Here is a 22,690-nt window from a genome sequence, read left to right as displayed (position 1 = left end):
ACCTAGCCAAGTCTTTGTGGTATATAACCCATAATCTGCTTTACAGTACTCATATCAATCACCTTCTGACTAACACACATAAGACTCTAGGTTTTATTTAATTGCCGGTCACGTTGTCACAAAGACACACGACTAGCTGCATATACCCCGCTGCTCAGATCGAAGCTTGAATGTGCGTCATTCATTTTTTTTTTTTGTCCTCAACACTGCACCTAATTAACAAATGAGAGGCACTGCAAACCAGGGCCAAATTCGATTCATCGCACGCCAGTACACGCGTTACTCAAGGAACACTGGAATAAAAGCGAACCTTAACCTCTCAACGTTCGAAAGCGGACGTAAGATATCACGTCTTGCCTTTTTTTCACAAATGATACCTTAATCGCACAGACTACTCCGAACTGCTAATTAGGCCTGCCATACGTACATTTCATCGACTTGACCACAATAAAAAAATTTAACCTCCATTTTCGTGAACAGACGCAGTCATATTTTCGTTTTGACACCTGTAGATTCTGTTGTTTACACTGCCGATTGTGATAAATTTTTTTCAGTACTAAAACATGCCTTTTGACTGGTTTGTCTTGTAATCTTTGCGCTTTAGTTGCTTTCTTTGTTTTCTCTTAAGCCTTTGAGTGTGTTGTATTCCATGCTTTTAAGCTTCAATTCTGGAATACTGTATTCATAATGTTGAATGCTTATACCTCTTGTTACGACGTATTCTAGCACGCTGTTTAAGTGCCGTTATATTACTGTTGTATTTTGTTCCCAGTTCTCTTGCGTGATGCCCCCCCTCCCCTCCTAATCTAATGCCCACATGGGCCTTTAGGTTAAATAAATTAAACAAAAAAAATGAAGACAGAAAAAACGCAAAACCGCCAATGATAAAACATGCTCCCTCCAACGTGTTACACACTTTCTAGTCGCTTTATCAGCCGTGAAAGTAAACATATTTGTCTCGTATGCTTCCCTGAAGGCAGCAGTACTCACCACCGAGTCGTATGACATATTGGCCATTACAGCCGAGACAATGTTGTACTTAAGTATTGAGTACCATAGCGTTCCTTGGTAGAAGTCTCCGGCGTTGAGGAACAGAGGGTTCGTAGTGTTGCATTTCAGCTGTCTCACCTGTAGGTGAGGGAGAATAGGTAGCGTTAGCGTTATGCAGACACGAAAGATAACCGCTTAAAAACTACACAGCGTTTGGAGGAAAAATATGGATATTTTAACAATCTTCAAATCATCTGTTTAACCATGAGAGAATTATTACAGTTTTTTAATAACTTTGCATGTTGCGGTGGTCACAACAGGCTGAAGGACGGATGAAGAATCTGGGAGCGAATTGTGTTCGAATTTAAAAGAAAATCTTATCAAAGAAAAAAAAAGCTTAGTCTCCACTAGGGTTCATGAAGCTTTTCAGCAGCACTTTTGCTTGTGCTAGTTTCTCTTTAGTACTTTTTCCCTGACTTCTTTTAGCCATTCTTTATTCCGTTAACGAGAGTGGAAATGCGGGCGAGTTGATTGTTCAAGGTAGCGTGGTTACAGCGTGAAAACGACACCACGAAAGGGAGAACAGCGCTGTGTATGTCCTGTCCTCCCATTTCGTGAGGTCGTTTCCCCGCTTTGACCACGCTGCCTTTGTTCCGTGTTTCCTTTAGAGCATTAGCTCTATTTGTGGCGTTCCGAGCCTCTCAATTCTGCTGATTCCACGATTACAATCCAAGATGGCGGCCGCCATAGCAACGGCATTGCATTAAAGTGTTAAGCTCTACTTCTCGCGTTTCGGGTCAAAGCGTTATGGGTTATAACGCAAATCGTGACCCAGTGGTTGCCATGGTAACCGAGGTGGCTACATAATAGAAAATTACAGGACTGCACTTGTCTGCTTAAGAGCGCAAATCCAAGAGCCTGTCCCTTTCCTCGCTTCTCCTACCACTTTTAATTTTTTTTTATTTTTAACATTTCAATTTTGTTGTTTTTATTAAATTTCTTTTATTCCTTATCTTTATATAACAAATTTCCGAAATTTAATCAGAAATGCTGATTATCGGGTAGCACAAAACAGAATTTTGGTTGTACCACGTCTCCGTAAAAAAAAATGGACATGTAAAGTTGCAATGGCAAGATTTAAGCAATGCCGATATGTCATCCTTTTTTGAATCTATTGACCTCGCATTCAAAACAGCAGTTTTAACACATTTGGCTATGTTGTTTTGATTGCTAAGTTTAGCGATGTCTTCGGGAGAAGTGAAAGCACTGGCCATTTCTGATATGGAGATCGATAAGTATCGGAAGACCTTCCTACGCAGAAGCATCGCTGTTTGGGACGACTGCTGGTGACACAGTGTCCTGCGCGTCGCTGCTGATCTTGTCTAGATCACTTTCTCGAGTAATCGCAATGACTGGGGATGACGCAGTGCCCGCGAAGAGGTGCACGGCCGCCACATAAGACAGTAATTTCAGCTTGAAATCGCACAAGGTCTAAACTTATGTTCGCCCTTTGCTTAAGAAGAAAGCCAAGGAAAGCACAAGTGAATTTATTTTAGCGTGTGGTGTCGATCAAAAGGAAACTAACAGGGCAGTTACTTTATGGCTGGAAGAAATTAGAAATAGAAACAACCACATGTTGCCGGTGGGATCAAACCCAGGACTTTCACGTACGGTGTTCTATCAAAAGAGCTACGGTGGCGGCGGTCCTGTCTTCTACTTTCGGGGGTGTTTATGTGTAGTGTAACCGAACCATGAGAGTGTTCACCAGCGCCACTCTCGTCGATAGCGGTGGACTTAGTACGTCCTGGACTACCGCGAATGTCGTGTGGTACGTGGTCGAACGTGGAAGCTGTGCGAGAACACTCTTGCGCTTCGTATGGCATCAAGACTGCCAGATTCGAGGCGCTCCTTAAGCAATTGTGCAGACAAGGGAAGGTAAATGAAGGGCTCGTTATGCTTACTATAAAAGAAAATTCACACGTACACGTGGCAACTCAAGTAAGGTCTGGAAAGTGGTGCATGAGCTTGCTTCAGGAAAACAGAAGGCAAGCATTCAAAACGTTATCATCGAAGACGTATCTTTTTCTGGTGAATCCGTGGCAAACAAATTCAATGAACATTTCTTAAAGGCCGGTGCTCCAGGGTCCTCTAATATATGTGATTCTGATTCCATGTCACATATTACTTACAAAGTAGAAGTCTTGATTTTGCAGCAACTGAGATATATAGTCCGCTCCGAATCTAAACAACAGCAGCGCTTGCGGTATAGATGAATTGAAACCCAAACCCATCAAAGAGGTGTGACCTCATTTTCAGCTCTTGAATATTCCCTGAAATACTAAATTATCGCGTAGGTATCTGCTATCTTTAAAAGCGGTAACAGAGAAGGACGTGAATAATTACAGGCAAATTTCTGTTCTCCCAATATTTTCTAAAGTTGTCGAAGAAGGCATAAATATGCGGTTCTAAAACGTTTTCAAAAAACAAAATGTTTTTAAAAAAGAACACTACAGCTTCCAAAGCACAAGTCCAAAGAAATGGCATTGCTAAATATTGAAGACAAAATACTTGAATAATTTGAGCGCAAACTGATTCCAATAGTTGTTCTACCGACATCAAGAAAGTTTCGATTCTGCTAAGAATTACATTCTAATTCAGAAACTTTAGTCATATAGAATTAGGGGAGTACCATGGCATCTGATAAAGGGTTGATGTAAAATCGCCTTCAGTACACTAACGTTAACAATTGCATGCCGAGCACATCCGAAACCATGCACGGCGTCCTGCAAGGCTCCACACTTGGCCCGCTTCTTTTTCTGATCTACATTAATGACATCACTCACACCAGATATAATATTGTACGCCAACGACACAAACCAATTTTCTCAGGAGCTGAACTACATCATCTCCAACATCGCGTGAAAATATGGTTGGAAAACCTATCTCACTGGCTGAGAACAAACAAATTGGAGTTGAATGCGAATAAAACAAAGTATTTTATTTTTCGGCCTCGTAACAAGCAAATTACAGATGAAAAACCTATTTACTTTGGGGGGCATGTCATTGATCGCGTGATGTCTGAAAAATTTCTTTGAGTTCATTTCACGAAAGTATTGATTTATCTATTCATACTAACCATGTATGGAGTAAAATACCGCGTTCTATTGATATCTTTCTTAATTAAGACAATTAATACCGATTTAGCTAAAAACAGCTTTATTGCGCATTACTAAAATCGCATATTCAATACTCCTTGCTTCTATGGAGGACTACAACAAAAACCAACTTAGCATTCATAGGCTAGAGAAGAGGGCATTGAGGCTTACAGAAGGAAGTCCTGGCTTTGTCATACTACACCGATTTTTACGAGAGATCAGCTCCTAACCATTCGGAATATTGCTACGGACGCTGGGAGGACGACGAAGTGGTTGGTAACGAAGACGACGCTGAGGTGCGCGCTTGTGTGCTGAGAGTCGACTCCAAGCCATCGGTTCCTTGCGTAGCAGGTTACCTCTGCTCTTTCTACTGCTGCTTCTAGCCGCCACGTATCATTTGGTGGAGGTTGCTAAATTCGATCCCCGATCTCAAGCTGGCTCTCCGTCGTGGCCGCCGTCTCGCCAACATGTCTACCGAGTCCGAGCCATCTCCCTCTCCATCGCCAGCGGTCGTCGTCGCCCACCACCGCGAACCGGGCACGTTCTGCGGCACAGACGACGTTGATGTGGACGACTGGCTGGCCCTTTACGAACGCGTCAGCACGCACAACAGGTGGGATCCAACGCTGATGCTCGCTAATGTGATATTTTACCTGACCGGCACCGCGAGAGTGTGGTTCGAAACCCACGAAGATGACTTGACCGCATGGGACATATGTAAGCAGAAGCTCCGCGACCTCTTCGGAAAACCCATCGGCCGCCAACTCGCCGCCAAGAAGGCACTCGCGTCCCGCGCCCAAACTTCCTCCGAGCCATACATAGCCTACATACAAGACGTCCTCGCCTTGTGCCGTAAAGTTGATAAAGACATGTCCGAAGCAGATCGAGTTGGCCACATACTGAAAGGCGTTGCCGACGATGCCTTTAATCTGCTTCTATGCAAAGACTGTTCCACGGTCGCTTCTGTTCTTGAGGTGTGCCGCCGTTTCGAGCAAGCCAAACACCGGCGCATTTCTCACCGTTTTGACCGGCTGCCGAACACTGCTGCTAGCTCCTCCTGTGAAGATCTGCCAACATTGCGGCAGCCTTCCGACCCGGCTAACTTAACCCGTATAGTGCGCCGCGAACTGGAGGTGATGACGCCCGCTGTTTCTTCCTTGCCACTGCCGGACAACACCTTGGCCCTCATCCAAGCCGTCGTTCGCCAGGAGGTTGCGAACTTGGCCGTCCCTTCTCCTCGCGTCGTGGACAACGCTCATGCCAGCCCGGACCCTCCGGTGATCACAGCTGCCACTTACAGTCGCAGCTTCTCGCCTCGGTACCGATATCGCAATCCTGCCGAATGGCGTACCTCTGATGACAGGCCGATCTGTTTTACCTGCTCTCGCGTCGTACACATCTCCCGTCACTGCCGCAGCCGTTGGTCCCCGCCACCTCGCCCCTACTCCTTCGTCGACCGCCGCAACGACTACGGCCCGCACCGCTTCACACCACGACCCGATCCGCTTTCTGACGAGCCCGCTCCGCACGCTCGTGGGTCCAGCCGCTCACCTTCCCCATTAGGCTGCCGCTCCCGTTTTCCTCCCACACGCCGCAGCCCTTCTACTTCGACCTCCCGCCATTTCTCGGAAAACTAGCCGATGCAGCCCCCGGAGGTGACGCTGCATCATTGACCCGGCCTGAAAATCCTCTCTTGACCCCCGCTGTCCAACGTAATCTCTTGAATGTTCTCGTGGATGGTGTCCCGGTCCTTGCCCTCATTGATACTGGCGCCCAAGTGTCTGTCCTGAGCTCTTCTTTGCGCCGCCGTCTGAAGAAAGTTTTAACGCCTGCCTCCATGTCCACGGTTCGCGTCGCCGATGGCAGCCCTGCTGCCGTGATTGGAATGTGCACTGCGAGAGTCAGCATTGCCGGGCGTCATATGCCCGTTCTGTTCACCGTCCTGACCCGGTGCCCTCAGGACATAATCATTGGCCTTGACTTTTTAACCGCCCATTCAGCGCTTATTGACTGTTCCTCAGGCCTTCTTCGATTGGATCTGCCCGTGTGCAATGACGACTCCACCAGCTCACCTCGCCTTCAATCCACCGAGTTTGCTCGTCTCCCGCCACAAACTGCTGTCTACATCCCTCTGTCGCCTTCTCCTCCCGTCCCTGATGGAGACTACGTCGCCCGCCCTATCACCGCTGTGATTCTGAATCGTAATGTCCTCTTTCCCCACACCATTGTCCACATCACCAACAACTGCACCTGCCTCCCTGTCCTCAACTTCAGCCTGTCCCCTCAGGTACTTCCGACCGGCATTTCCCTTGCTGATCTGTCCCCATTGAGCGATTGCACAGTTTCTGTCCTGGCTCCTGACCCAACGACTGCCGTCTCCAATGTCCCTACATCGCAACCCTCCCGTGAGGACTCTATTTCCCGGATGATCGCGGCTGATCTGCCCTCTGCTGATTCTACAGCTCTTCACAGCCTTTTGTCCTCCTACAATGATATTTTTGACTTTGGGGACCGTCCCTTGGGTCAAACCTCTGTTGTCACCCACCACATTGACACCGGCGAAGCCCGCCCTATTCACAAACGGCCCTATAGGGTCTCCCTCGCAGAGCGCCGTGTTATTCAGGCAGAGGTGGACAAGATGCTGGCCTGCAACATCATCGAGCCTTCGAGTAGTCCTTGGGCGTCCCCTGTCGTGCTTGTTAAAAAGAAAGATCAAACCTGGCGATTCTGCGTCGATTACCGCCATCTAAATGCCGTCACAAAGAAAGACGTCTACCCTTTGCCCCGAATTGACGATGCTCTCGACTGTTTGCACGGTGCCAGTTCCTTTTCCTCCATCGATCTTCGCTCAGGGTACTGGCAGATCGCTGTCGATGAACGGGATCGGGAGAAAACCGCCTTTGTCACACCGGACGGCCTGTACCAATTTAAAGTTATGCCTTTCGGCCTGTGCAATGCCCCTGCGACCTTCGAGCGCATGATGGACTCCCTCCTGCGCGGTTTTAAGTGGACGACATGTCTCTGCTACTTAGATGACGTGATTGTTTTTTCGTCCACATTCCAAAGCCACCTGCATCGCCTTTCAGCCATCCTTGCCGTCTTCCGCCGCGCTGGTCTTCAGCTGAACTCGAAGAAATGTACCTTCGGCCACCGTCAGCTCAAGGTCCTTGGCCACTTGGTCGATTCTGCTGGGATCCAACCCGACCCCGACAAAGTCCGCGCCGTGCGTTCATTTCCTACTCCGCGCTCCTCCGGTGATGTGCGCAGCTTTCTCGGCCTATGTTCCTATTTCCGCCGGTTCATCCAGAACTTTGCGGAAATAGCCCCACCTCTTACCACGCTCCTTAAGAAGGACATCCCGTTCTCTTGGGACCACCCCCCCCCCCCAAGCTGACGCCTTCAGAGCCCTTATCAGTGCCCTCACTGCTCCACCTGTGTTGGCGCACTTTGATCCTTCAGCCCCTACGGAACTTCGGACCGATGCGAGCGGCCATGGCATTGGTGCCCTACTTGCTCAGCGGCAGCGCAACAAGCTTCGCGTTATTGCGTACGCCAGCCGTCTCCTTTCTGTGTCAGAGCGCAACTATTCTATCACCGAGCGGGAATGCCTCGCTCTGGTTTGGGCTATTGCAAAATTCCGCCCTTACTTGTTTGGGCACCCTTTCTCTGTTATCACGGATCACCACGCCTTATGCTGGCTTTCTTCGCTCAAAGACCCTACCGGCCGGCTGGGGCGCTGGGCTCTTCGCCTTCAAGAGTACACATTTTGTGTCGTCCACAAGTACGGCCGCTTGCACCAGGACGCGGATTGCTTGTCCCGTTACCCTGTCAATCCGCCTTCCTCCAACGAATGCGAGGCTGACGCCTGCATCTTATCCATCTCGGCCTTCCGCAACATTGCGCAAGAACAGCGCTTGGATTCGTCGCTACGTTCCCTCATCGACCGCCTCACTGCCAACCGCTGTGATGCGTCCCTCGCCCCGTTTGTGCTCCATGAGAATGTCCTCTACCGGCGCAATATGCGGCCTGACGGCGCTGACCTCTTGCTCGTGGTCCCTCAACACCTGCGCACCAGCGTCCTTGAACAGCTTCATGACGTTCCCACGGCCGGTCATCTTGGAGTCTCCCGCACCTACGACAGCGTGCGCCGCCGCTTCTTTTGGCCCGGTCTATACCGTTCTGTCCGCCGTTATGTGGCCGCTTGCGAACTGTGCCAACGGCGGAAGACGCCCTCGGTTCTCCCTCCCGGGCACCTTCAGCCGATTCCCATCCCCGTAGACCCGTTTTCCCGCGTCGGCCTCGACCTGCTCGGCCCTTTTCCGGTGTCTGCTATGGGAAACAAATGGATCGCGGTCGCGACGGACTACTCCACGCGCTACGCTATTACTCGAGCGATCCCAACCAGCTGCGCAACTGATGTCGCTGACTTTCTCCTGCACGACGTCATACTCCACCACGGTGCTCCCCGTCACCTGCTCACCGATCGCGGTCGCTGCTTTCTTTCCAAAGTGGTCGCCGAACTCCTCCGCTCCTGCTCCGTCCGTCATCAATTCGCCACGGCCTACCAACCGCAGACGAACGGCCTCACTGAACGTCTGAACCGTACCCTCACCTACATGATTTCCATGTACGTCTCCGACAATCACCGCGACTGGGATATTAGCCTCCCATTTGTTACATTCGCCTACAATTCTACGCGTCACGATACAGCCGGTTTCTCCCCTTTTTACCTTCTCTTTGGCCGCGATCCTTTGCTGCCCTTCGACAGTGTACTGCCCGCCACCGCCTCCACGAGTCCTTACGCTCGGGACGCCATCGCTCGCGCCGATGCTGCCCGTCTTGTCGCCCGCCAGCAGCTGTCGGCCTCCCAAGTCAACCCGAAACGACATCATGACTGACGCCGTCGTGAAGTCACCTACTCTCCTGGCTCCCTTGTGTTACTCTGGATCCCTTCCCGCCGTGTGGGCCTTTGTGAAAAACTGCTCCCCCGATATACAGGCCCTTATCGGGTCGTACGTCCGGTGACCGCGGTGACGTACGAGATCACCCCGCTACATCCGTCATCTCCGGCCGCTGCACCCCGCACCGACATCGTCCATGTGTCCCGCCTCAAACCTTACAACTCGCCGTCTAGCTGGCCTGTGTAGTGCGCACCGGGACGGTGCTTTTGCCGCGAGGGGGGGTCATGCTACGGACGCTGGGAGGACGACGAAGTGGTTGGTAACGAAGACGACGCTGAGGTGCGCGCTTGTGTGCTGAGAGTCTACTCCAAACCATCGGTTCCTTGCGTAGCAGGTTACCTCTGCTCTTTCTACTGCTGCTTCTAGCCGCCACGTATCAATATCTTGCATAGAAAACTAGCCGTTACAATGCATAAAGAAATGAAAATCAACCCTGAAGCCCTCTTCAAGAAATACGTTGATAAATGCCGCACTAATGACTTGCGAAATAATACATGTAGGAAAAAAAACTGCGAAGAAATTATGGCATCTTAACAAACCCCCACGTTCTTAAAAGCAAACATCCTTACGTCAGACGACAACCAGAAAATAAGAACATCTAGCATTGGTTTTAAGACCAATTTTTCTTTGTTAAATACTGTCGTTGAAAATATAAAGATTTTCATAGAGTTAAATAAATGGTTTACGGTTAATGGTGGTTTAACTTCCCAAAGCGACTCAGGCTAAAAGGGACGCCGTAGTGAAGGGCTCCGGAAATTTCGACCACCGGGGGTCCTTTAACGCGCACTGGCATCGCACAGTACACGGGCCGCTAGAATTCCGATTGCATCGAAATTCTACCGCCGCAGCCGGGATCGAACCCGCGCCTTTTGGGTCAACATCCGAGCGCCATAACCACTGAACCACCGCGGCGAATATTATATAAATTATGTAATTTCTCTTGTTTATATTGTTTCTTTTAATTCAGAGGTGCTTATGCTAACATTATCTGCTCTTTGAAGTGACATGCTGAACATCTTTGATGAAGTGTTCTTTGTGTGCTGTACTGATGCTGCTTCTGCACTGCCACCCATTTTGGGCAAGTGTCAAATTTTGCGAGTGGGAAGGGGGCAGGCGCATTGTCAGGCAGTTCACTGCCTTTTCGCCGATCTCCCAGACATTTCCCCTTGTCTGAATAAACTTGCATTGTATTGTACCTGAACATGAGGAAGCCAACAGTCACCGAAATCAAAGAGCGTATGAGAAAGTTACTATTAATGTGCAAACATTATCTCCCGCACTTAGATTAAGGTCATTTGTCCATAAAACGTGCCCGCAGAAAAAGGCACCATGTGACGTCATGACGTCACGAGTCAACGTCATGCCAAGTCACGTGATAACGATGTAATATGACGTCATGCCAAGTCCCGTGACAATTTAATACGGTGCCATACGAAGTCACATGGCAACCATGTAATGTTAGGTCATACAAAGCCACGTGACAACGATGTAATATGACGCCATACCAAGTCGATAATTGCAAAACGTTCAGGCCACGTGACAATAAGCTGTGTAGAAAAAGTTTGTTTACATATTTACAATTGAAACTGCAACGCGATACATGAACTTTAACACTAAATAGAGATTTTTAGAATAAGGGGCCCCAATCTTTAGGGACCCCAAGAAGTTGGGGGCGTCGAAGTGCGCATGCGCAGAACGCAAGGCCCACCTTGCGTCTTGGATTAACGTTAGTGGCGAACGCTATTTTGCCGAAATAGAGTACGCCCCAACGCCGCTTTCCGTTCGGTCAACATGGCGGCGCCCGACGAAGCGGGGCCTCTAGCTTCACCACCGATTCTATGTCGCCGCTACTCAGTGTATTAAGTTCACGGCAAACAAAAGGCACACGAAGCTTTCGCTTTGTCTGAAGATGCCCGCACCACAAAATCTTTGTGGCGAAATGCGCCAAATTTTCATGTTGCTTCCGTGTTTACAGAGCTGCTAGGCTTGGCGAGTACGCATCGTTTGGTCGCCATGGGGATGCCTTGGCTAACCGATTTCGCATAGACTTTAAAACAAAATGGTTGTTTAAAAACATTCACGTGTTATCATTTTTATTCTTAAATTGTATTTCTGCAATAACAGTTTGTGATGAAAAAAATAAACGCATATTTTAAACTCTTCTTAACAGCACTTTTTGGTTTTCCACAGTGCCGCTGGAATCGATGTGGCCCCGCTGCGTAGCGGAGGCCCCTATTTTAAAACTCGCCGGTGCACTCCTACGTATCGCTGGGGCCCGCTAATTCTTTGGGGCCCGAAAGCCTTGGGGTCCCTTATTCTAAAACTCCCTAATATTCACATGAACTTTCAGACTAGACCAGTGAAGTGGGCAAAGAAAAAAGTACATGAGGACAGCGGAATAACATAAGAGAATAGTGCGGCAGGCACACCCGGAAGAGAACATAAGAGAGCGCACTACATGGCGCTGAGGATTAAACCTTCAACGCCAGTTCGGCAAGAACGAGCCGGTTGTCGCGCACAGAAGTAAAAGAGAGGATAAACACTGCTGATTGGAGGGCCGAGCGATAGCTCCTGTGATATAAGACACAGTAACAGTAACTGGTTTCAGTGTTTTATTATTACCTTGCCCGGCCGGGAGCCTTGGCTATGGGAGACCGGGTGTTGCACGGAGCACATCAAAGTGCACCGGCGTTCTATTCAGAGCCCACTTCCATGCCCTGCGTTTGCGATGCCGGCAGACACTTTGCAGCTCCACTCGGTCAACGTGTGTGACGTCACGAAGGGAGCACACAGAACACTTGGGATGCCTCCTTTCCTCAAGCGGCGACTGCGGCGACGGCGACGGAACGCACATCTGCCGGAGCTCTCCGCGGGGGCGCGCGCGTGCGCAGTGCAGCGAATATCCTCCTCTCTGCGGCGGTACGCACATCTGCTGGGATGCCGCTACCCACCTCCCGCGGCGTACGTCCCTACCCTCTCAACTCCTCTCTACAGCAGCTGGCACGCGCGGCGTACGTTACTAGGAACACGTGTGGCTCTTTAGAGGACAAACTGTGGAGCCAGAGGTCATAGGCTGAAGCTCGCCGGAGGAGGTCATGATAGGTGTAGAGCTATCGCTCTAAAATGGGCACGACCATTGTGGAAGAAGCTCCTCTTCCCCCACGAAAAAGAGAGAGGGAATAAACTTTATTAATGCAAAGTAATTAGGCAGGTTGTTTACCCAGGTGCAGGAAAAATTGGCGAATACGGCCCTCCAGGCCTGATCGCGCAATACGCAACAAAGGCATGCCCGGCTTGCGGAGGATTTCCCCCAAGAAAAGGAGCTCCTCTAACAGATAACTTGCATGTGCTCTACGTAGACGACCTAGTCTTGGCCACACGGCACGGCGCCGACCACCACCATCGACCCACTGCGCTACGACTTCGCCATAGAGTGAACATGCCAGCCATAATTTAGAGGCTTGCGAAGCTGCCACCGTGAAAACATCCACGTGAAACGAATGAAGAAATGCCCTGCCCACGGAATAACGCGTGATCAACACGCCAGAAGACAAGCACCAAAACGCAGGTGACAATTGCGTGATTAGACTGCGCGAGCGGGCAATTCGGGCGTGTACTGGTGCTCAGAACTCTATACCGCTCTAGGCTGTCGCGAGCGCCTAGCACAGCCCAACCGAGCCGCCAGTCTTCTAGGTGATCCGGTAGTGGGGGCGACGCTATGCGTGCCCACCGGACGCGACGCATCGGCGAACGCAGAATAAAGGCGGGGACACATGTCCGGTGAGCGCTCCGAATCCAGTCCGGTTGGCCGGAACGTCGAGCGCCGGATTCATCACACCACGTAGATACGTGCGGCGCACCGCGTCCGGCAAAGGTCCGGCGAGCCGTTCCGGCGGGCAGCGGCAGCCATAGCGAGTGCGGAGAGCGCCAACGTCACGATGACGTAGGGGCGCTTCTCTCGGGGCGGGCAGGCTGGTCTGCCAGCTTGGATGCCGCCCGCCAGCGCTTGAAAAATGCGCTAGTATTGTTTGCTAACGTTCTTAACACGCCCTGGGATAGAGGAATGTTAAAAATAAGTCATTTTCGACAATCTTTTGTTAATACCTGGGCTGGTAGAAGTGATAACTTCGATACAAGCTGGTTTATTCCTATAGCTGCTTTGTTGTTGCTGCTCGCCTGGCGCACTGCTAGCTCCTCTGCTGAAGGCGGTGCGGAAATCGAGCATGTCTTTGTTTTATTATGAGACGGGATTCGCAATAGAGCGGTGACAATAGAAATACCTTTATAGTAAAGTGCTGGCCATTTCTGTAAAGCCCTCAACGGCGGCATCGATGTGAAACTGGCTAAAGGAATAGCGACGGCCAGGGCCGTCAGGCAGCAGACAAGTTCGTCGCCCGCGGGCGTCGTCGTTGCCGAAAGCTCGGCTCTTGCTCAGGGCATGGTGCCGTTGCTAGAACATAGTAGGCAGTCTTTGTGATTTCCTTTTTCCTTCCTCCATGACTCACAACAGCTTTGCAGCGGCCGCTGCCCGCCGTGGAGGTGCGGCTCGCCTGGCGTTCGTTAGCGCCGCTGCTGAAACCGACCATGTTTTAATTTATTAAGAGATAATGCTGTGAACAGCTAGAGCGATGTCAACAGTAAGCCTTTTATTATAGCACAGACGACTCCCGAAGCGCCGTCCGGTGCGGCTTCGATGCGAAACAGGCTACAGGCCTAGCGACGACCAAGGCCGCCACGCAGCAGCGCCGTTCGTTGCCCGACGGCCCCGCGGGCAGCGCCTTTGCCGAAACCTCGCCACTTGCGCAGGCATGCTTTGTCGCTGCTGGAATATAGCTGTCTTTCTGATAGCAGAGCTGTTTTGTCTTTTCTGAGCAGACGTGCAGTGTATACGCCGAGACATTGCTGTCCGGCGACCGGAGAGGCGCGCCGGACATGCTGCCGGACATGTGTCGCCTGCTTTACCCGTACAACAGGCAGAAATAGCGAGCCCATCATACCGGTTTTAAGAACGTACTCAAAATCCCACACCCTAATCCATGAAGGTCTTATTGCGACTTCAGCAAGCATGAAAAGAAAAGTGCACGGGCTTGCCCACTGGCTCAAGCTGAGCCACAATCGCTGCCACGTGCACACAGTAGGAGAGTTGAAAGAGATGTGAGGAAAGACTGAAAGGAAAGGACGCGCGTAGCAACAACCGCGTCATCCGAAGAGATGACGACGGATAAGCAACAGATACCCCCGCTGACAATGAGCCCTCGCCTCATGTGCGAGAGCCTAGATCCCAGCCACGTAAGGCGAGGAAGCCACTCTTCCGAAGGTGTAGCTGCTGCTGCTGTCAGGAAGAATGAAAAGGAAAGTGCACACGCCTGCTCACTGGCTCAAGCTGAGCCACAATCGCTGCCACGTGCAGACAGTAGGAGAGTTGAAAGATGGGAGAGCAAAGATAAGAAAAGACGCGGGCTATTATGTTCCAGGCCGATCCCGGAGGCAGTGAAATGCCGGGCCAACCCGTACCGGAGTGCTTCAAGCACTGCGCCCTATTTTCAAAAATAAGTTTAATATCTTGTGTCCAAATGGGACTTGTAGCAGATATGTGATTGGAAAAAATTTTATTTACATATGTACACATGCCAAGCTTACCGGATACATTGACATTCACAAGTAGACATGACACTAAGCATGTAAGGCGAACCATTTAAAGAGGTACCATAAGCATCTTTGAGCAACTAACAGGAATTGCTTGCGAGCGATTTAAGGCGGCATAGCATACCTATTCACAGAATAGTGCAACAGTAATAATCTGACACGGAGAAAAAAAAAAGGGGGGGGGGGGGGTGACCTTTGCGCCAGTTTGGTTTAAAGACCAGAACAAGACGATCGACGACCACTGCCGGAGAAACTCATCCTCTCTCAAAAAAATAGTTTCTTTGACAAGAAACTGATCAGCTCCCTTCGGAGACGGCCAAGTATTGGCCACTCAGCGCGGCGTCGAAAGCCACCAGCGACCGCGGCGCATCGATTGCGCCATAAACTAAAAAGACCCGCTACAATAAACAGGCGAGAAAAACGGCCGCTGGGGAAGCGGCCGCGGGAGACAAAGCTCGAAATGTCCTGCCCACGGAATCCCGCATGAACCGCGCGCCAAAAGACACGCGCAACCACACAGGTGACTGCAGCGTGGCGATGAGATTCCGGAAGCGGGCGATTTGGACAGTACTGGAGCGTAAAACACCCTACCGCTCTAGCCATTCACAAGTAGGCAGCACTGCCCAACCACGTTTCCTAACAAACTCGCGTAGATGGTCTGGGAGAGGTGTCGACGCTATGCGCGCCCATTGAACTCGGCGCATCGGTGAGCGGCGAGCCGCCGGCACAACAGGAAACAACAGCGAGCCCATAATGTCCTCCCCACGGTCTGCAACGATGCTATTAGGTGCTGCGGCGCTTACATGTTTGAAAAATGCCACTTACGTAGCATAGAAAGCGGTAGGCTGCCCTGTTTGTGGTCCATGGGCCGAGGGATTCAAAAAGCGCGAAAGGGCCCAAAAAGTACCGCGCTATGGTTCGCGCCGGAGACGCGTCCCCCAGCAGTATACGCAAAATGCACTTCACAGCTAACAACGAGAATGTGATGGACAAAGTTGGAAAGGCAAAACCGCCTCTATCCCGTGGTTGTCCAAGAACAGCACGAGCCAGAAGCTCGGCTCCGCCTGACCCAAAAAAAAAAGAAGAAAAAACTGTAGTCTGCACCCGCCTTATGACGCGCAGGGGTGGTTTAACAATGTGACAAAGGTACCAGAAGGCACAAAGAACGACCGACTGAACCAGGTAGCGTCTCTCAAGCAGAGGCAAGTCAAATGTCTGCGCCCTCAGCACATGAGCTGTAATGCCCTCTACGACCGAAGGCCACATACTATCCCATATTCCAGCACAGTCGTAGGCCACGCCTAAAATGCGCATCTGCGCACACCGCTGCAAAGGTATCGCACTTGTCATACGCCTCTGAGGAGACCCCACAAAAAGTAATGACTCTTCGAATAATTAAGAGCAGCCCCCGACAAGGAGGCGTACTCACGAAAAACGTTTTAAGCTTCGAGCAGGCTGCGTACATCAGCTAAGTAGATGGTGATGCCATTTGCATAAGCAGTGACGCGTACTGCCTCACTGCCTGGCAACGCCAGACCTCTAATGAGAGAGTGGTGGTTGACTGCCAGGAGGAAAGTCTCTAAGGCTAAGGCGAACAAAAGAGGGCGAGCGGACAACCTTTACGGACGCCACGGCCAACACCAAATGCGGTACTTTCCCAGCCATCGTGGAACAGAGTGCTTGAAATGTCTCTGTACATATCTTTAATAAGAAGCGCGAAAGAAGCTCGGAAACTGAAAGCATTCAGCGTACCGTAAATATACTCATGCTCTAAAAAGTCGAACGCCTTCTCTTGGTCGAGGGAAACAAGAAGACCCTGTGCGCGCCACCGTATAGTATATTTGTGCCAATACTAAACCTCGCTGACGAAGGAGACGCCGACGGCGGCCTCGGCTTCTGCTCGGGCACGATGACAGTCTCGTCAATGACGAGGTTGACTGAAGAAGATGAGGACGACAAGCTGCTCTCGTCACTATCGGTCTCAGATATGTTGGCGGTGTTGCTCAAAACCGCAACTCTGGCTGCGGGCTGCCACGCGTCCTCTGAGAGCGGCTTGCCCCCACCATCATGCAGGGGCGCAATGGGCTCCGTAGCGGCAGAGACTGAGACTGAGGCTGACGGAGCAGGGACATTTAATTCAATTTCAATTTAATTCTTTATTTCCCATGTACACATGGAGAGGGTCGAGGGAAAAAAGCCAGTAAGATGTGGCTTGACGTGCCCCTCGGCCCCTACACACAGGGCAGCATGCAACATGAAGAGCAACATATGCAATCAAGATAGGGGATGAAACAGCAATAATAGCAAACAAAAGAACAGAAATAAAATATCGCGAACAAAGCGCGTCTGAGGTTACTTCAAGAACGCCGTTTCATGAAAAGAATTCGAAAGAAGCAGTGAAATATGCATGTTACAATATAAAATGTAGCACATACACTCTATATCTTTTCGGCATACTCGGGACACGTCAACATTTGCAGCATGAAACTTGTTTAAAAGACGGGGTAACGTGTTTGCTAGGCTATGGGTACCATACATTGGTGCGGCATGTTGGAACGTGCCACAATTCGCCATGTCTGTGTGGGCAAGTTTGTACTTTTAGCGAAAGGTGCGCCATGTCGCTCATGTGATTTAAATTTTGTTTATTTCCTTTTTGTATCTTTCAGCCAGCCTAACATGATACATTTTAAATATTTTTACAGCACTGAGTAGGTTGAATAGATCGCATGTTTGTACTTCATAACCGACGTTAAGTACTGCACGCAGAGCCTTTTTGTGTAGAATATATATTTTATTTTTAATTGCAACTGTAGTTGTTCCCCAAACTAGGTGACCATAGTTCACGTGGGACATAAATAGGGATTTATATAGGAGAAGCTTAACTTTGTATGGAAGCATGTGACTATGCCTGTTGATGATACCCGTGACACGAGAAAGTTGACTAATGACAGCGTCAACATGATCGTCCCAACTGAGCTGACAATTAAAATATACCCCTAATATCTTAATATTTTCTACAACCTCAATTTTTTCCAAACCAAGCATAAGATCACGTGGTGCCGTAATGCATTTATTTCTTGGTCTGAAGATAACAGCTTTTGTCTTAGTTGCATTAATTTTTAACTGATTTGCAAGTGAACATTCGTGCAGTCGGCTTGCTAGGTGCATCACTGTACGCCTCAGCCGCAGGCACCGGTTCTTCCACACAGACACTCTGAGACGCAGAAGAACCACCCGCAACCGCGTCGGTGTCGGAAACGCTGGGCTCCTTGAGGGCTTCATCGGTTGCCTGTGCGGCCGGCGGAGGTGCAGGTCGGGCCGCAGCCTCGGAGTACGAGGGCTTGATCGTGCATGCCACGGTAGCGTGTGGATCACCACAACGTCGACACGGCAGCACACAACCTTGGTGCCCAAAGACCCCGCAGCGGGAGCAGAACGGAGCCGTGCACTGTGCTCTGAAGTGTGCAGTCGACAAACAGCGCCGAAAAACACGCTGCATGCCTTTGTAATCGCATGTCACGCGGTGGCCAGCGACCTTGATGTAGTTAGGCACGGGCGACTCGGGATTTATTTCGAATTGGACGTACCGCGTCCCGGTGGCGACAGTGGGACGCGACCCCATGGTGCCGCGACTTACGTGCAGCACCTTGCCATAAAGGGAAAAAGCCTTGGCAAGGGCATCACTTGGTACACGGGCGGGCAGAAAACGAACAGTCAACTGAGTCACCTGCGGGCTCAGGGGAACGATGGCGACGCGTTCCTTGCCGATGATGAGGCAGGACGCATCAACGATTGCAGCCTTGGCGGCTTCACTCTGCACGGTTACTTGGTAATTGCGCCCACCGAAGTGCTGGACACAGTGAACTTCTTCCAACCCAACTACGGAGGCTGTCGCATCGACTGGCTCACCATATTGAGGCGCCCGCCAGCCGAAGGACACCCAAACAACAGATGACGACCAGAGGTTTAACACCGGCCACCGACGCAAGCCGGCGGCTGGAACACAGTAAACAAATTGCACTACACTTTCATCTTCCTTCGAAGCGACGACGGAGGTTTGGGACAGAAGCTATGTCTCAGACTCAATAGATCAGATGTCCAGAACCGCCCCCGCCACCGAAGGTGTAGTCTGTCTGTCTTTCTGTTGTTGCCAGGAAGAAAGAAAAGGAAAGTGCACAGGCCTGCCCACTGGCTCAAGCCGAGCCACAATCGCTACCACGTGCAGATAGTAGGAGAGTTCAAAGGTGGGATAGGAAGACAGGAAAGAAAAGACGCGCGGTATAATGACCCAGGCCGATCCCGGAGGCAGTGCAGTACCGGGCCAACCGGTGGCGGAAGTGAAGCAACCTTCAAGCACTCCGCCACATTTCCAAAAATATCAGATATTCTACGGGGTCTCCAGTGTCCATCGAACGTGAAGATGAAGTCCCAGCGATGGCATCCCTGGCTGACCTCAGTGTAGTGGCGGCATTCCCGACTACATTCGCATCGAAATTTTGAGAAACCGTTCGTTGTACAGCATTCTGGGCGTCTCATAGCATTTCTCTTTGACTATAACTTGCATGGCTTAGTCAAGTTGCAGGCTAGCTTGAGACAGGAGTTCGGAGCGATGACATATGCACCTTCAGTTGCATGCTTTAAGGCTCGGTAGAAGTGTGTACCGACATGTCGAGATGTGAGACCTATACGCTGTGGCCTTTCGTTTCCTCGAAAGAAATGCTTTCGCACTCTCCCACGCAAGCAGACAAGCTCCCTCAGAATTTTTTTTTAATTTCTAGTGCTGCTCAACGGCAAGTTAACAAGGCAATTATTTTATCCCTGAAAGTTAACTATGACAGACAAGAAAAAAATTATCACATGCCGCCGGTGCGATCCACACCCACGAAATCCGAATTTCGCGTGTGGTGTTTTAGCAACTAAGCTACAACGGCGGCTATTCATTCAACTTTCGGGAGTATTTAAGCTGAGTGTAACGTTACCTTGACAGTGCTCACCAGCGCCACCCTCGCCCATAGCGTGGACGTAGTCGGTCCTGTTTTACCGTGAATGCCACGTCGGACAAGATAGAATGGTGAGAGCAGAATCTGTGCGAGAACCCTCTCATTCTACCTACGGCATCAGGACTGCCAGAACCGAGGCCTTGTTAAGCTATTAAGAACATTTATCGGTGGCATTATTTTTTAGAGCATTTTCCGAATTGCTTGGTTACTGTTTTTGCATGTATGCACCAAAAATCCTTACATATGCGCATCCAGCTCGTTACATCCTCCTTGAGACAAGGGCATATTTTGTCCTTTTCGTGTCGAATATGATTCAGTTTCTTTTTGTTTTGTCGCCTCACGGATTTCTGAGGATCATGGCCTCCTATATTTCAACTCGCTTCGACTCAATATGAACGTAAAAAAATAATGCTCATATAGCAAGAAAGAAAATCATTCAGTGACACTGGCTTGCTCGACACTATGGAAATGCGTGTGCGCTCACCATTACGAACTATGCTCAATGACCACACACCAAACTCTTTTTAATTTATTTTATTTTTCGTTCTTGGCGTAATCGTTCTCGCTATGTTCTTTGGGCGCCACGATATCGGTCATTTTGTGCTGAACATTCATATATCCTGGGAGTCCTCATAACAGTCATTGTAAGATGTTGCAGCGGTTAAGCGATGCGACACTGCCCTGCAACGGTAGGTGCTACCATTGGTGTTGCTTGTGCGATCCAGGTTGCTCTACCCAGGCAACCTTTCGCGGCCAATCATTAACTGAACTGCCACCTGCCAAGGAGGGAAGTTTACTCACAATCTGGTGGACAGAGCTTCACTTTGTCTGATACATACTCCCTGTAATGCTCATGTATTAAAAAAATCTGCGTTATATCTGTTCGAAACACGCACATCGATAAGTGTTCTTTATATGCAAAGTAACTGCAGACATTTTTTTATGTTTCTCGGTGCCCCTACTTTCTTAAGCCACTGTGCCAATTGCTTGGTTATTGTTTGTTCTGTAGCGTAAGCTACACTGGCCGAGGTTGAGCAGTTTTGCGTGGCTCCTGGAGAGCCGTGCTGCGCATGCGCGAGGAGCAGTGATGTCATACGGCACGGCGCACAGCTGGCGCGCCGGAACCGCCGCGCGCGCGCCTCGCCTCTGGAAACCGCCCCACGTGACCAACCACTCGACTGGTCACGTGAACAACCGCGTGACGAACCACGTGACCAACCACGGCGCCGCGCCGCTGGCAGCTGCTCCGCACGAGGTGACCGACCACGTGGCCAACCACGTGTCGCTGCGCTTACGCCACGTATATTATGGCCTAACAGGGCTAGGCCATCATCAGTTTTTGGATAGGCGGCTCACTGGATTTCGAGTCCATATTTTCTACGCTAGCACTTGCTTAGGCCACTGGCTGAGAAGTTATTTGCTTACATTATCGTTCCATTTTCTCAACAAAAAGTTCCGCTGAATTCTGTAGAGCCCACTAGATTTTATTGTTTATACGTGAAAGGTACCTTTTTCTGCTGTTTTTTGAATTTTTGTGAAAAAGCTAGACTGCCAGATTTAGATGTGCGGATAAGATAGCAATACACAGCATCACACACTGCACGTGCACTCACTGTTTCGGTAATTCTGGCGACGCCACCGTAACACTTGCTTTCGTTGCGCTTTTTCTCGGTGCACTCGAAGCCCCTCTTGTCACTCTCGAGGATCCTGGAGTGGATGTCGTTGGTGTGCAGTATGGTCAGGTTGAAGGTTTCCTCATGCTGCTGCCCTTCGGCGCTGCTTGGATGCATCCATGATGTGACAGCAAGTGCGATGTACACGAGAAGCACCATGACAATGCCCGCACGAAAGACGTCTTGGCGAGAGCCACGTACTAAATCACAGTTTTCGCCTTCTGCTGTCGTCTTTTATCCGCTCTTGGTGAGACCTAAGCTGCGCAAAGCGTGATATTTAAAATGTTTTCAAGTGGCCACCGCAATTCAAAAAATAATATATAATTCTTGAAAACGGCAACAATAAACTCGAAACGAAATGAAGTCGTAGTCTGCTCGCCTCTTCTCGTAGCTCGTAGCGTGCCTCATGTATAATGCACGACTCGGCTGTTCATTTTTGACATCGTCTGACGCAGGCCGGCCACCCACTTTGAACGCTTGACCTTTTCACCGCGACGACTCGCGAATAACTTGTACGATTGTCCGCGTCGTTGACGATTCATTTTATTTGCCATGCCTTGAAGAATAACTTCGGGAATACCACGTCTATCGGCTAAGGCTCCTGTCGTTAACAAAAACATGCACGAAAATAACAAAGGCTTATTTTTTGCACCCTTCATTAATAGTCTCAAGCCTTTGAGCGGTTCTGAAAGGATCGCTCGAATAAGGTTCTCTATTCCTGAGATGTTAAAGGGCACCACTTCAAGAATGCGCTTCCAGGAAGAATTCTTTAATGCGTTTCGTAGAAGCTTAGTTATCTGTTGTCAAAATTCGAATTTCACCGTCTTCGCTCCTTCCCACTCCTCTCTTTGCTTTTTGCTTGCTCGAAGGTCGGCGCTCCTCCGCCGGCCCCGCCCACTCGGCCCCACCGGCGGCTGTCCGCACGCGCGGCAATCCGGAGTTCCCTAACCCACTCAAGCGACTGGGCGGACTAGCCGCGGCCATAATATCTGCTTGACGTCTTAAAAAATGGGACCAACAGAAAGCGTGAAACGGAGGAGGGGGCAAGCAAGAAGACGTCCCTGGAAACTTTCCCATGCTATTGTGAGTTCTCTGCTGCACGCAGACGGGCATTATTTGGCTCAGTTTTTCTTGACGACAGAATGCAGTGATTGAGCGAGTTTATGTCTACGGCGATGGAAAAAAACGGGAATAATGAGCCACCTACGCGTTCAGCGGTTCGAATTTCTTTTCGTCGCGCTTTTACCTGAATGATAAGAAGACGT

The 22,690-nt window shown here is 50.1% G+C and overlaps 1 protein-coding gene across 1 annotated transcript in view; it reads right to left on the bottom strand.

Moving 5' to 3' along the window:
• LOC144100250 (protein 5NUC-like) overlaps positions 1 to 21,601 on the bottom strand; it is an 85,190-nt gene extending 63,589 nt beyond the window's left edge. Inside the window, exons 1-2 of the mRNA XM_077633259.1 lie at positions 21,366 to 21,601; positions 991 to 1,128 (exon numbers count right to left, since the gene is read on the bottom strand). Coding sequence (XP_077489385.1) covers positions 991 to 1,128; positions 21,366 to 21,584 — 357 coding nt within the window. The 5' untranslated portion in view covers positions 21,585 to 21,601. The remainder of the gene's footprint in view (positions 1 to 990; positions 1,129 to 21,365) is intronic.
• Positions 21,602 to 22,690: the final 1,089 nt, after the last annotated feature.

Source organism: Amblyomma americanum, chromosome 8 (genome assembly GCF_052857255.1).
Source record: "Amblyomma americanum isolate KBUSLIRL-KWMA chromosome 8, ASM5285725v1, whole genome shotgun sequence".
Classification (NCBI taxonomy): Eukaryota; Metazoa; Arthropoda; class Arachnida; order Ixodida; family Ixodidae; genus Amblyomma; species Amblyomma americanum.
Note: the sequence above shows the minus strand (reverse complement) of the source record. Positions and strands in the feature narration are given on the sequence as shown.